The sequence below is a fragment of the Oryctolagus cuniculus genome, chromosome 7 (genome assembly GCF_051225735.1).
Source record: "Oryctolagus cuniculus isolate XC-2025 breed Fujian yellow rabbit chromosome 7, ASM5122573v1, whole genome shotgun sequence".
NCBI lineage: Eukaryota > Metazoa > Chordata > Mammalia > Lagomorpha > Leporidae > Oryctolagus > Oryctolagus cuniculus.
The window spans coordinates 125,188,347-125,204,055 of record NC_142873.1 but is presented as its reverse complement, the minus strand read 5'-3'; the positions used below and the strand labels follow the sequence as shown (position 1 = coordinate 125,204,055).

Genomic DNA, 15,709 nt, shown 5'->3' with positions numbered 1-15,709 from the left:
AAGAGAAAGAATGGTACTATGTATTGGCTTTTTACTTGTTTTGCAAAGAGTTTTGAGAAAGTGATGTACTCATATGAAGTCAACCTTAGTTCACGAAGATATGAATGAAGAAAATGTCAAACACACATACACAGTGGAATATTATTCAACCTTTTTTTTAAAGAAAGGGAAATTCTGCCATCTGCAACAATGTGCATGAGCCTAAAGGACATTACGCTAATGGAAGTGAGCCAGGCACAGAAAAGTTCTGCATGATTTCGCTCCTATGTGGCGTCTCAAAAGGCACAGAAGCAGAGGGTAGAGTGGTGGCTGCCAAGGGCTGCAGGGGGGATGAGGGCATGGGATGAGGGTGGTCAGAGTCCACAGTTCGTTAGGATGAGTCACTTCTGGGAATCTACTGTACAACATGGGGACTACAGTTAATAGCAATGCATTGTACACTTGAAATTTGCTGAGAGATGAGATCCTGAATTTTCTTACCACAAATAAAATGGTAAGTCTATAGGTAATGAACATGTTTATTAGCTTAAACTTAATCACTTCACAATGTATGTATGTATCAAAGTATCACACTAAGTCATAAACATAAGCAATTTTTATGTGTCAATTGAACTTTCATAAAGCTGGAGAGGGGACACTGAAAACAATGAGCTCAGGAAAGAAATGACAAGTGTGAGGGCAGAAAAAAAAAGTATACCAGTCCTGATGAATGAGGAGCCCTCAGGGTCAGGAAAAATGAAAGCCAGCTCTTAAGAACTCCAAAAGGTACAAGGTTAAAATGGAAAAATTCTCTGAGCAACCAAAGTTCATTAAGATTTTTCAGTTAATCGTGAGACTAAATCCTACAGCAATGGTTGTAGTAAGGGAATTGTTTCCAGTCTAACCCAGTTCAGATGTCCTCAGGGTAAGTTAGCACCCAGTGTAATAAGACACTGCTAGATATGTGGAGATGCTAAAAGTTACCACAAATCAACCATATATGCTACATGATTTTATAGTCTTGCCTAAGGCCAGGTAAGCTTCTCTGTTGCACTAAGATGGTTTCCTGTCTCCTCTAAAAACATACAGAACTCTTTGGTTCTGCAAGTTCTCATAAAATTCATTTTCCCTAATATTTTAGGAATAATGGGTTAAGAAGAGTTAAAATTTTCATTTCAATGTTGAACAGTGAAAAGAGCGATGGGATGATACACAGAGAAGCAGGGGGAATGGTACATTGACGGTTTGTTTGTTTTTAATTCAGAGAGCTTTGCAGTATTGGTTTCAGACATTTAAGCTGAGAATAAAAATTCCTGTACAATATATAAGGTTGCATCAAATTCAGTAGTATAAGTAATATAAAAAGCTTCAAAACTGGAATCCATTAGACAAATACAAATGACTTTATTATGTTTGTTGCTAAAACAAGGTAGAGCCAATAAAATAATTAGATCAAAGAAGGTTTTCTTAGTGAGAGGGTTAACAGAAAAAAAAACACAGGGAAGTTTACAGAGGTAAATGTGAACAGAGATGAGTGCAACTGAGGACAATTCCACCTAATAGCTTACCAACATTTTCCTTGGGAAAGTAGACTATGAAGCCTTATGTAGAAAAGAGGGGTGCTGGTGTTGCGGCATAGCAGATAAAGCACTGCCTGTGATGCCAGCATCACAAATGGGCACCGGTTCAAGTCCCAGTGGCTCCACTTGATCTAGCTCCCTACTAACAGTCGAAAAAGCAGTGGAACATGCTCCATGTACTTGGGCCCCTTCTACCCAGATGGGAGATCAAGAAGAAGCTCCTGGCTCCTTGCTTAGGCCTGGCCCAGTCCTGGATGATGCTGACACCTGGGGAATGAACCAATGGATGGAAGATCTCTCTCTCTCTCTCTCTGTAACTCTGACTTTCAAATAAAAAATCTTAAAAAAAGAAGAAAAAAAAGAAAAGAAAATGAGAAGCAGTAGAATGTAGAAGGTTCATGGGGCTGGCGTTGTGGCATAGTGGATAAGGGTGCTGTCTCCAATGCCAGCATCCCATATGGGTGCTGGTTTATCTCCCGGCTGCTCCACTTCTAAGCCAGCTCCCTGCTGGTGACCTGCGAAGTGCAGTGAAAAATGGCTCAAATGGTTGGTCCCCTTCTGCCCACATCAGAGACCTGAATGAAGCTCCTGGCTTCCACCTGACTTAGCTCTGGCAGTTGCAGCAGATGAAAGGCTTCTCTCTCTCTCTCTGTCTCTCCCTCCCTCTCTGTTTCTGTAACTCTGACTTTCAAATAAATAAATGTCTTTCTTTTAGGAAAGTTTATAACATGAGAAGAAATTATCAAAACGATTATCAAGCAACACTGAAGCCTGAATTGAATAAAGAAAGGATCTGGGGCTTCTGTTTGGCTCGACGGGTTAAGCCATCACCTGCAATGCCAGAATCCCTGCTTCAAGTCCCAGATGTTCCATTTCCAATCCAATTCCTTGCTAATGTGCCTGGGAAAAGCAGCAGAAGATGACCCAAATACTTGGGCCTCTTCCACCCACCTGGAGACCTGGATTCAGTTTCTGGCTTCTGTCTTTCAAATACATAAACAAATCTTGGGGGAAAAAGAATACTAATAAAGAAAGGAAGGAAGGATGTATTTGTCATGGTCCAAGTACAATGGAGTGCATACTTCCTTCTGGAAGCACTCTATTGCTGTAAGCTATGCATCCGTTCACTCACTGACATACTGACTACATAGGACATTGTCTCCCCCAAGTTCTCCCATTGAAGCCCTAGCTAACGTGCTGATAGTATGGAAATAATGAAGATTAAATGATGCCATAACAGTAGTATCCTAATCTGACAGGGCTTTTATGAGAAAAGATATCAGAGACCAATTTTCCCTCCACCATCTGAGGACACAAAGGCATCCTGATCTTGGACTTCCGATCTCCAGAACCATGCTGTTCAGGCCACTCGGGCTAAGGTCTTTGTTATGCCAGCCTGCACTGAGCAGGACACTCTATACCATAGTGAAACATACTGTATACTCTTCTCTTCTATAAACGTTCATCTACAATGAAATGTATTGAAAATATCAATTACACTACCAAGAAGTTTCATACACACTTTCAAAAATATCAGTGTATCACTCTTTCTGTAATACAAGAAAGAAAATTAGAAAATGTACTTCAATATATAAATGCTCAAACATGACTTATGTAGGAAACACTGGCTGCTTGCATTTGCTTTCATAAATAGGTTTGTAGTAAAAAAATGTAAGAAATTCAGAAGCCATGCCATAGAAGAAAACCAGAAAAATTAAAGAGCAGATATTATTTTATAATTATTTATCATAATTTTTAATAAACTAAAAAATCTTTATACTCCATTTGCATTTCTGTAATATGTAGTATATATTTAAATAATGTAAAAATACTCTGTTTTATGTAGTAGTTAAGTGCCAGGTCCTACTAACTCTGAATATTATTTTCACTTCCAGAATATTCAGTGGAACAGTTAAAAATCTATGGAAGACATGATATCATTCTTCACTATTTGGAATTGTCCCACTCCATATAATGTCTGTCATCCCTGCCCATTAAATTATCAAGAACATTTCCCCCAAATGACTGTAATAACATAATTTCTCTGTAAATATCTAAAGTGCCACTTCACAGAATGGTACAATCCCCACTTGGAACTAACACATTAAAATAATATTCATTATATCAACACATATGGAACTATATATGACACAGGAAAAAATGATTCAGATTGGGTAAATGATAAAATAAAAAAAGAAATGAGATTAAAATAATATAAATACATATGAGAACAGCTGACTATTATACATCCAGGATAAAGAAACTTAAGCTTGCCAAAAGAACAGAACAAAGACTGAGCAAGTCCAGACTGTACATATGAAGGCAGCGGGACAGAAGCTGTGGTGCAGTGAGTTAAGCCACCACTTGGGATGGAGATCCTGGCAATTCAGTCTGGCCCAGTCCTGACTCCTGTGGACATCTCGGAGTGACCCAGCAGATAGGGGATCTCTCTCTCTCTCTGTCCCTCTGCTATTCAACTAAACAAATAAATAATTCTTTGTAAAGAATGAAAGAAGCATATATAACAAGTACAGAAAAGTAGGAAGTAAACAAAGTAGGGATGTTGGGGACCCATTATCCCTTAATATATACTGGCCATTCAAACCAAAGTTTCCCTTTTTCCCAGGACATTGCACATATTCCTAATTCCAAGAATGTTTCATGTTGTTTTTCTTCTGAAGACACTCTTGCCTATGCAAAGTAGATTTCTCTAGAGAACTCAGGCAAAATCCCACTTTTCTATAAAACTGTCTGAACACACTCCCAGCTTATGGCTCTTTTCCTTGTATAAATCCTATAGTTTTAATATATGAATATTTACTAGCCAACAATATAATGTATCTATAAAAATAATCTTCTATTCTCACCATGTTCAAGGCTGCAGATGTATTTCTATGAAAATCTACCACTTGGAAAAAGTAATAATCCTGTGAACTTCTCAACACTAATTACCCTCCAAGGAAAAAAATCCACAGACAGGAGTGGGAGGGAAATAAAGACAGGTTAGTATTAGCAGACACTAGTCTTGATTATGTGATCCCTTTGACTCTTAACCTATCATTATGATCAATTATGAACTGAAACTGATCACTTTGACTAGTGAGATGGCATTGGTACTTGCTACCTTGATGGGATTGAATTGGAATCCCCTGGCATGTTTCTAACTCTACCGTTAGGGGCAAGTCCAAATGAGCATGTGCCAAACTGTACATCTCCTCCCTCTCTTATTCCCACTCTTATATTTAAAAAGGATCACTTTTCTTACACAGCAGACTCATAGAATGGCAGATGTCCTAAACAGCACTCTGGACTCAGAATCAGCCCTTAAGGCATTCGGATCTGGCTAAAAAGCCCATGAGAGTATTTCAGGCATGGAAAGCCAAGACACTCTGGCAAAAAAAAAAAAAAAAAAAAAAAATCTAAATGAAAGATCTCTGCAAGTGAGATCCCAGCGGAAATAACAGGCCATCAAAGGAGGTACCTTTCTCTGAAGGGAGGAGAGAACTTCCACTATGGTTTTGTCTAATTAAGATTGGAGTTGGAAAACTCAAGGCTTCCATAGCCTTGACAATTCATGACAAGAGCCTCAGGTGATTACTGATGCCATAAACAAGAGTGTCAATTGTTAAATCAACAACGGGAGTCACTGTGCACTTACTCCTTATGTAGAACCTTTGTCCTTAATGTGTTGTACTATGTGAATTAACAGTATAACTAGTACTCAAACAGTACTTTATACTTTGTGTTTCTGTGTGGGTGCAAACTGTTGAAATCTTTACTTAGTATATACTAAGTTGATCTCCTGTATAAAGATAATTGAAAATGAATTTTGATGTAAATGGGATAGGAGAGGGAGTGGGAGATGGGATAGTTGTGGGTGGGAGGGTGGTTATGGGGGAAAAAGCTTCTATAATCCAAAAGTTGTACTTTGGAATTTTAAATTTATTAAATAAAAGTTTAAAAAAAAGTAAGTAAAGATAGGTTGAAGTGAAGTTTTTGGCAAAGTTAATGTGGAAAAGAGGATTTATCTTTAAATGAACTACTCAACATTAGCTGGATTACTACCTTAGGACAAAGATGATTATCTCATAAAGTGTACCCTTTTCCTCTCTATTCTGTATTTTTATATAGTAAAAATACATGATAATCCATTCACACAATACATATAATAGGAAGCCACATCACATGTCAAGGTGCTGGTTACTAGCAATTATCAATAAGCATTAATAGTAAGGTCATTGATAACTTTACCATTTTAGCATAGATAAATTAGAAGAAGACTTTAAAAGAAAGATGAAAATAAGTATGTAATTATCAATTATGGAGCATGACCTGAAGGACATGTACAAAGAAAAGCTTATACCGGCCGGCGCTGCGACTCACTAGGCTAATCCTCTGCCTGCGGCGCCGGCACCCCGGGTTCTAGTCCCGGTCGGGGTGCTGGATTCTGTCCCAGTTGCTCCTCTTCCTGTCCAGCTCTCTGCTGTGGCCCGGGAGTGCAGTGGAAGATGGCCCAAGTGCTTGGGCCCTGCACCCGCATGGGAGACCAGGAGAAACACCTGGCTCCTGGCTTCTGATCGGCGCAGTGCGCCGGCTGCAGCAGCCACTGGGGGGTGAATCAATGGAAAAGGGAAGACCTTTCTCTCTGTCTCTCTCTCTCACTGTCCACTCTGCCTGTCAAAAAAAAAAAAAAAAAGAAAAACTTATACCTTATCTTTCCAGGACCCTCCCCATGCAAGAAACTGAACACTATGCTTTGTTACTTTGGAGTGTGCATATATGTGCAAAGATATATATTACATATTAGTGTGCATGAGTGGTTATGTATCCAAATATATGTATATATTTGTATATTTCTGTATATATACATAGACTTATACATATATGTGTGTACATATTACCCATCAGTGTGGGTAAGTATATGTGTATATAAATTCTATATAGTAGGAAAGGTGTGGACTAATTACATTTTGCCAGTCCCATGCTCCTTGACAGATAGGCTTAAACAAGGCACAACACCATACAAACACCACGTAGAGACAATCTACACAAGTGCCATATTCATATTCTATACCAGCAGGTCTTAAGTGAGAATCCTTGGATAGGTGGCAAGGAAACTGTGTAACAATCACCTAGAAATTTGCAAAAAAAAAAAAAAAAAGAAAGGTCCACTATTCATTTTCAGTAATTTCATTTATTACAATCAATTTTTATAAATTTCTACCTGGATGATTCTGACAGTGGTGGATTTGGGCCCCTAAACAAACACCTTCTTGACTCATTATTTAACTTTCCATATTTCTTTTGTGACAAGTTTGGCAAAATACTATGCTATTCAGGGGCAGGTACTGTGGCACAGCGGGTTAATGCCCTGGCCTGAAGCGCCAGCATCCCATATGGGTGTTGGTTCGAGACCCAGCTGCTCCACTTCCAATTCAGCTCTCTGCTATGGCCTGCGAAAGCAGCAGATGGCCCAAATCCTTGGGCCTCTGAATCTGTGTGGGATACCCAGAGGAAGTTCCTGGCTCCTGGCTTCAGATCGGCACAGCTCCAGCTGTTGCGGCCAATTGGGGAGTAAACCAGCGGATGGAAGACCTCTCTCTCTCTCTCTGTCTCTACCTCTCTGTACTCTGTCTTTCAAATACATAAAATAAATCTTTAAATAAATAAATAACAACACTTATCATCCAGAAACTTTCACTTAGGGACTGAAAAGACAAATTGCGAGGCAGTACTTGTTAAAATGTAGGACACTGAATACGAATGGTATGGCAGATAATTTTAATATGGTTCTCAGAATTATTTTAGATCATACCCAAGATTATTTTACATGGCACATGAACATAAACCAAATGGCACTAAAATATGTATTATCTTTCAATTTTCTTTTAAATAGGCGTAAGAAATCCTCAGCTATTAGTATGTGGCTTGCACCCTCTATCATTGCTTGTCTCATTTAAAGGAATAGAGAATATATCTCAGAGCCTTTAGCAAACAACAGCATCTAGCCAGAATTTAGTAAACTTGTTTTGCTTTCACTGCATTTTTAAGGCTATTACCCCTATAAACATGTGATAATGATCTTTCATTTATAAAGGTAAGATAAATAACAATACTGAATTTTAACAAGAGAGCATGAATTGCATTCAAATACTGTAAAAACTATGAGATTTCTCTGTGAATAAAGTTTGAAAATATTACTGCATGAGGTATTAGTGAGAGTAAAACAAACTTCCCTCTCTCCCACACACAAATACGCGCAAACATCAACATACACAAATACATTCAGTCATCAATCAAAAGGAACAATCAAAAGCTACAAAATACTTGCAGGAAGACATTCAATGAAAAGCCTATTATACTATTTGACATAGCTGTGAAAATAATGGCATTAAATTATGTGACAGTTATTGTTCATGTAATTTTACTAAATGAATATGATAATTACTGCCTAACTACACATTAAAATAACTTATGCTGGTGTCTGAAAGCTGGAATAAACATCATTTTGTAATGTATTCTACAGACCTTGTAATCCTTTGGTCGGTAGCAGCCAAGATGAGAATGATCTGAAAAAGGATACACAAAAGAACTAAAGCATAAATATTTCACACCAAAAGGGACAAAATTTAGTTTCATCTTTGATTTTTGCTACTATCACTGTTTCTACAATTATAATTCATAAGGTACATTTTGGAAATATTTTAATATTTTTCTTTTTTCTCTTTTTTTTTTTTTTGACAGGCAGAGTGGACAGTGAGAGAGAGAGAGACAGAGAGAAAGGTCTTCCTTTGCTATTGGTTTACCCTCCAATGGCCACCACCGCCGGTGCGCTGTGGCTGGCGTACTGCGCCGATCAGAAGGCAGGAGCCAGGTGCTTATCCTAGTCTCCCATGGGGTACAGGGCCCAAGCACTTGGGCCATCTTCCACTGCACTCCCTGGCCACAGCAGAAAGCTGGCCTGGAAGATGGGCAACCGGGACAGAATCTGGCGCCCCGACCAGGACTAGAACCCGGTGTGCTGGCGGAGGATTAGCCTATTGAGCCACGGCGCCAGCTAAAATTTTTCAACAATGGTACATAAGCAAAGAAGACGAACCATCCTATTAAGATATGCATCAGTTCTGGAAGGAAATTATTTCATAAACACTATTTTCATTACAGTAGGACACATCTGAATACAAAATGGAATAACTTTTAGTTGGTAAACCCATATGTCTACATGGAATGCATAAATTTTAGTTAATAGAGCAGTTTACAATCAAATAAAATGTATGCTTATAGATTCACTGTTCTCAAAAACAGATTGTCAGATGAAATGCACTGCTATTCTCAAAGTCTACGCTATAATCAGATGGGCATAATGAAACTGGACCAGTTTTAGAGGTGGTAGCATTAACAGTATACAGGTCTTATTGACAAATGACATCTGCAATACAGATTTCAGGCTCCAGTACCAAACTTTACGTTCTTGAGCACCTTAGGTAATCTTTTTAGGTCTCAGATTCATAATCTGTATGATTTACCTCTTTCATGGTTCTGTTTTATATATTACATTAAGGGATGGTGCTGTAGAGCAATGGGTTAAGCCGCACCTGCAATGGGCACTGGTTCCAGTACTGGCTGCTCCACTTCTGATCCAGCTACCTGCTAATGTGCCTGGGAAAGCAGCAGCAGATGGCCCAAGTATTTGAGTCCCTGCCACCCACATGAGAGACCCAGAAGAACCTCCTGATTCCTGGCTTTGGCCTGGCCTAGCCCCAGCTATTGTAGCCATTTTAGGGGTCAATCAGCAGATGGGAGATGTCTATCTCTTTATTTCTCTCTCTCTCTCTCTCTGTAATTCTTTCAAATAAATAAAATAAACCTTAAAAATTATATTGAATATTAGTAAGTAAATGTTAACTATGATTAAACCAAAACTACAGGCACTAAAATAAATGTTAACATTATTATGGATATCATTATTACCACAAATTCTAATTCAAATACGCCTGGATTCAGTTCCAAATTATGTTATTAAATATATAGTTTTGGCCAAGTTGTATAATTAATATTGTTTTCTCTTCATCTTAAGAGAATGCTTACCCTATCTCAGAGAGTAAGAAACCACATAATTTTTATACTCTATAGTAACTTCCACAAGGAAGAGAAAATGTGATGATTGTCTTTCTGAAACTGGTTTATTTCACTTAGCATAATAATCTTCAGTATCATTTATTTTGTAGCAAATGTCAGAGCTTCATTTTTATGGTCAAACAATATTCCATTGTGTATATACACCGCACTTTTATTTTTTAAAAATTTATCTTTATTTATTTGAAAGCCAGAGTTACAGAGAGGTAGAGACAGAGAGAGAGGTCTTCCATCCACTGATTTACTCCCCAGATGGCTATGCCAGTCTGAAGCGAGAAGCCAGGACTTTCTTCCAGTCTCCCATGTAGGTGCAGGGACCCCAGGACTTGAGCCTTCTTCTACTGCTTTTCCAGGCCATAGCAGAGAGCTGGATCAGAAGAGAAGTAGCCGGGACTAGAACCGGCACCAATATGGGATGTCGGTGCTTCAGGCCAGGGCTTTAACCTGCTGTACCACAGTGCTGGCCCCAATACACCACAATTTTTAATCTAATAATCGGTTGATAGACATCAGGGTTATTTCCACATCTTTGCTATTCTGAATTGGACTGCAAAAAAACATGGAATACTCTCTCATGTGCTGATTTGATTTCTGTTGGATATATTCCCAGGATTGGGATGGCTGAGTTATATGACAGATCTATTTTTAATTTTTTGAGGAATCTCTGCACTGTCTTCCATAATGGTTGTACCAATCTGCATTTCTATCAACAGTGTATGAGGGTACCTTCTTCTCAACAACATTATCAGCATTTGTTATTTCTGACTTTTGGATAGTAGCTATTCTACTGGAGAGAGGTGAAATATCATTGTGGTTTGATTTGAATTTTCTTGATGACTAGTGATCCTCAGCATTTTTTCATGTATATATTGGCCCCTTGCATTTATACTTTGAAAAATGTCTGTTTATGTCCTTTGCCCATTTCTTAATTTGACTGTTTGGTTGTTATTCAGTTTCATGAGCTCCTTACATATTCTGGATATTAATCCTTTTTCTGATGCAGTTTGCAAATATGTTCTCCCATTGTTTCTTTATTTTGTTGAGTGTTTCCTTTGCTGTGCAGAAGCTTCTTAGCTTCATAAAATCTCATTTGCCTATTTTTGCTTTTATTGCCAGCGCTTTTGGGGTCTTACCCAAGAAGTCTTTGCCTAGGCAAATGTTTTGTTGTGCTTCCCTAATGTTTTCCTCTTGTTCCTTGATGGTTTCAGTTCTTAAGTTTAGTTGCTGGATCCATTTTGAGTTGATTTTTGTATAAGGTATAGAGCAGGGGTCTTGTTTCAAACTTCTGCAAGTGGAAATCTAATTTTCCCAATACCATTTGTTGAACAGACTGTTGTTTCTTCAGGGACTGATTTTAGCTCATTTGTTAGGATTTGTTAATTGTAGATGTGTGGGTTAATTTCTGGGGTTTCTGTTCCATTGGTCTACATGCCTATTTTTCGCCAGTACCAGGCTGTTCGGATTATAACATCCCTGAAGTATGTCTTGAAAGCTGGTGTTGTGATGCCTCATGCTTTGTATTTATTGTTTAAGATTGCTTTGTGGGAGACCAGGAGGAAGCACCTGGCTCCTGGCTTCGGATAGGCACAGCACACTAGCCATAGTGGCCATTTCAGGGGTGAACCAATGGGAAAGGAAGACCTTTCTCTCCATCTCTCTCTCACTGTCTAACTCTGCCTGTCAAAAAAAGAGATTGCTTTGGGTAATTGGGGGTGTTTGTGTTTCCATATGAATTATAGGATTGTTTTTTCCTTTTCCATGAAGAATGTCTTTGGAATTTTCACTGGGATTGCACTGATTGTGTAAATTTCTTTGAGTGATATGGACACTTTGATGATATTAATCTTTTTTTACAGTACTAGATCATATTTATTTTCTAGGTGCCCTGAACCAAACTAGAAGTCAGTGGCAACAGTAAATTTTACACAGAAGGCCAACTTCTCCATTTAATTTCAGTAAGATTCAATTTATTTCATGTACTTTTCAAAATTAAAAGTAAAAATAAATCCCAGTCCAACTCCTCTGGTGTACAAATCTAATGCACTACATGGCCATAATTGGTAGACAGAAAAAAGAATGATAAACACACACTGACTGTAAGGTCCAAAATGTCCAAAAATGCTAACTTTAAAGATTAAGGTGATAATTTCTAGAAGTGGTAAATAGACACTCTGAAAGCAGGTATAGCATAAAAAGTTTCAGTGTGTTAAAATATTTGAAGGTTTCTGCTTTCCACAAACCACATCTAAATAATTTGAACAAGTTTATATTTTTCTTTCATTTTTACAATTTATTACTTTGATCTGAGATTTCACAAGGTGCACATTTAACCACTCTCACTAGCAATTAAGCACTAGCTATATTCCAAACACAGGTGATACAGGAGACAAAAGCCATGGCTCATAACCATGAAGTATTTAAAATCTATTTGGTTAAGTTATAAAAAGTTGAATGACAGCAGAATAAAAGAATATGCTAAAAGCCAAAATGGTACAGACAACTAATGTTGTGATCTATCAGAAAGTAATCCCCCGAGGTTAAGGATGATCAGAAAAACTTCCTAAAAAGCAAACTTGTAACAGGTATAATAAATGGGTCACATTTACGCATGATGAAAAAGAACATGCTATTTCAGATCTTGTGTGTGTGATCTTGAACAACTTACTTTACGTCTTTAAATCTCAGGTTTCTTCATCCACAAAACAGAAATAAATAATCTCTAAGCTTCATGTGGTTATTTGTAATTTACTAACACAACACAACTAAAGTATTCAGAAAAGCTGTGGCCTGGGAAAGCAGTAAGAGATGGCCCAAGTCCTTGGACCCCTGCACCCACATGGGAGATCCAGAAGAAGCTCCTGGCTCCTGGCTTTGGATCAACACAGCTCCAGCTGTTGTGGCCAACTCTGGAGTGAACCAGCGGATGGAAGGACCACCCACCCCTCCCCCCCCCCCCCGCCGCCTCTCCTTCTCTCTCTTTGTAACTCTTTCAAATAAATAAAATAAATCTTTTTTTAAAAAAGAGGAAACACCAGAGACATTATTCTATCCCCACTTCCCCTGACTCCCATGCACAATAAGCACAGAGAGGCTGTGTGGGCAACAGTCAGATGGTGGGCACCTATAACCAAGAAAAGAGATCCCAGAATGAAACCCACCTCACTGTCACCTTGATCTTACACTTCCAAACCTCCAGAAATATGAGAGACTAAATGCCTGCTGTTGACACTACCCAGTTTATGGTAATTTTGTTATGGCAGCCTGAGCAGATTAATATGATAGGTAGGACTGATTACTATATGTACCGTACATTTCTGGAGACTAACTTCCTATCTAACCTGTGTGGTGGAATTGAGGTCAATAGTTAGTTCAGTGGAATTCCATTAATAAAGGATAGTAGGACATTATCTCATTAAAAATATTTCTATTATACACAACAATGAAAGTGTCTTTAGTCTCAAAAATGACATGTTATGAATTTGCTAATCAAACAGATGTGATACATAATCCAATTAATCAAATACCAAAATGTGACAGTCATGAAAACCATTTCATTAGCACACATCTATAAGAAACTGGGATCCACTTTGTCCTAAAGTCACCACTCATAACAACACTAATCTGGTAACTTAGACTCAGTACTTCCTTCTGTCTCTATGTGACCCTCAACCACAGGCTCAGATATGATTCATTTTCAGAGGATCAATCCTGACAAGTAGTTAAGGAGCACTGATCTAAAATTCTCTCCATACCAATTCATGATATCAAAGTAATACTTGATCCCATTCTGAAAATTATACCAGTATCTGTTCGCTGAGTGTCAACACCTACTTTGGAAGCTCCCATATGCTCTGCTATAAAGAATAGTACCACCTTCCTTTTTCACAACTTCAAAGAACTGAAGTCCATTCTGGTAGGTAATACTACTACTTACTGCAAAAATTCCCCACTGCTGAATATGTGTGCATACTATTAGCACTTACCCATATGTATCCCAATGCCCCTGTAATATTCTAAGTTTAACTTCTGCTCTTTTGGAACAAAAGCCAATGCTTCTGCCATATGTAAATCACTATGACCAGAGGTAAAGCTAGATGTTCAGCTTTATAAAATAAAACCAGAGTTTAATATCTCTCAGGGGATCCAATCTCCTAAAAAGTAAATTTGGCATAGTGGTTAAAATGTCAGACAGGTTGCCTTCATTCCATATGGGAGTGCCTGGGTTCAAGATCAGACTCTGTTTCCAATTCAAGGATTCCTGCTAATGTGAACCTGGAAGGCAGCAGGTGATGGCTCAAATAGCTGCATCCCTGCCACACACATGGAAGACCTGGATTGAGTCCGGGCTCCTGGCTTTGGCCTGGCCCAGCCCCAGTTCTTATGGGAATTTACAGAGTGAACCAGCAGATGAGTGATTGCTCTTTCTCTCTCTCTCTCTCTCTCTCTCTCTGTTTCTCAAACAAATAAATTTTAAAAATCAAAGTCAATGAAAAGAAAAGGCATATACCAAAGGATTTCCCATTATATCTTGCTCACTTATGCTGCAATCAAGCTGAAACTGTTTCTCAGACTTTTTTTTCCAGGCAGAGTTAGACAGTGAGAGAGCTAGAGAGAGAGAGAGAGGAATTCCTTTTTCTTTTGGTTCACCCCAAAAGTGGCCACTACAGCCAGTGCATTGCGGCCAGCACGCTGCGCAGATCAGAAGCCAGGAGCCAGGTGCTTCCTCCTGGTCTCCCATGTGGGTGCAGGGCCCAAGGACCTGAGCCATCCTCCACTGCACTCCCGGGCCACAGCAGAGAGCTGGACTGGAAGAGGGGCAACTGGGACAGAATCCGGCGCTCCAACAGGTACTAGAACCTGGTGTGCCGGTGCTACAGGCGGAGGATTAGCCTAGTAAGCCACAGCGCCAGCCTCTCATACTTTTAATATATTTATGATTCTCATTCCTATACCTGAATCAGTAGCAAAACTCCCAGATGTCCCCCTCCCTTAAAGTTTAGCACAAGGCATATTTCTTGCTTGCCAGTGACTAAAAGAGTAATGATCACCAATTAAGATGTACAAGGACCTGTTCTATACTAAAGAATACCAAAAATACATGACAATTGAATTCTTTAAGGGATGTAGGATTTTTGTTACAAAGTTGTAATTGGAACTGGCAAGACCTGACTTAGGTTTACAGATTAGTTAATATTATTATAGAATGCTAATCACCTGCTTTTGAGAACTGCATCGGAGAAGAGAATCATGTGTTAGTCTGGGCAATAACGCACAGACTGGGGAACTTAAACAACAGAAATCTCCTACTCATGATCCTGTCAGCTGGAGATTACCAGGTTCTGATGAGATTTCTCTGGGCATACAGATGGCTGCCTTCTAGCTAAGTCTCCACGTGGCAGTAATAGAGCAAGCTCTCTGGGGGCTTTTTAAAAGTTTTAAAAAAACTGTTGAAATCCTTACTTAATGCATACTAAACTGATCTTCTGTAAAAAAAAAAAAAAAAAGAAATTATCAATTCCCAACTTGACTCTTACTGGGATTAAACATGACAATAGGTCTGCTCTGATTTCATCATCATTTAAAAAAAATCATCTATTATTTTTCACTTTATGTTTCTGTGTGGGAGCAAACTGTTGAAATCCATACTTAGTGTATACTAAGCTGATCTTCTGTATATTAAGATAATCGAAAATGAATCTTGATGTGAATGGAAGGGGAGAGGGAGTGGGAAAGGGGAGGGTTGTGGGTGGGAAGGACGGTATGGGGGGGAAGCCATTGTAATCCATAAGTCGTACTTTGGAAATTTATATTCATTAAATAAAAGTTTAAAAAAAAATAATAAATCATTGACAAGAAAAAAAAATAAAAAAAATAAAATCAAACACATTATTTCCCATTCAAAAAAAAATTAATAAAAAGGGAACAAATTTCATGTATTTAATATATATAGTTTTAAGAGCACAATGATATTCCCACCCTACCCTCCCTCACTCCCACCCTCCCTCCTTTTTCTT

At 38.5% G+C, this 15,709-nt stretch overlaps 1 protein-coding gene across 2 annotated transcripts in view; it reads right to left on the bottom strand.

Moving 5' to 3' along the window:
* SPATA6 (spermatogenesis associated 6) overlaps window positions 1–15,709 on the bottom strand; it is a 129,095-nt gene that overhangs the window by 50,530 nt on the left and 62,856 nt on the right. For both annotated transcript variants that reach the window (XM_008265284.5, XM_008265285.5), the window contains exon 9: window positions 8,088–8,128. In XM_008265284.5, coding sequence (XP_008263506.1) covers window positions 8,088–8,128 — 41 coding nt within the window. The remainder of the gene's footprint in view (window positions 1–8,087; window positions 8,129–15,709) is intronic.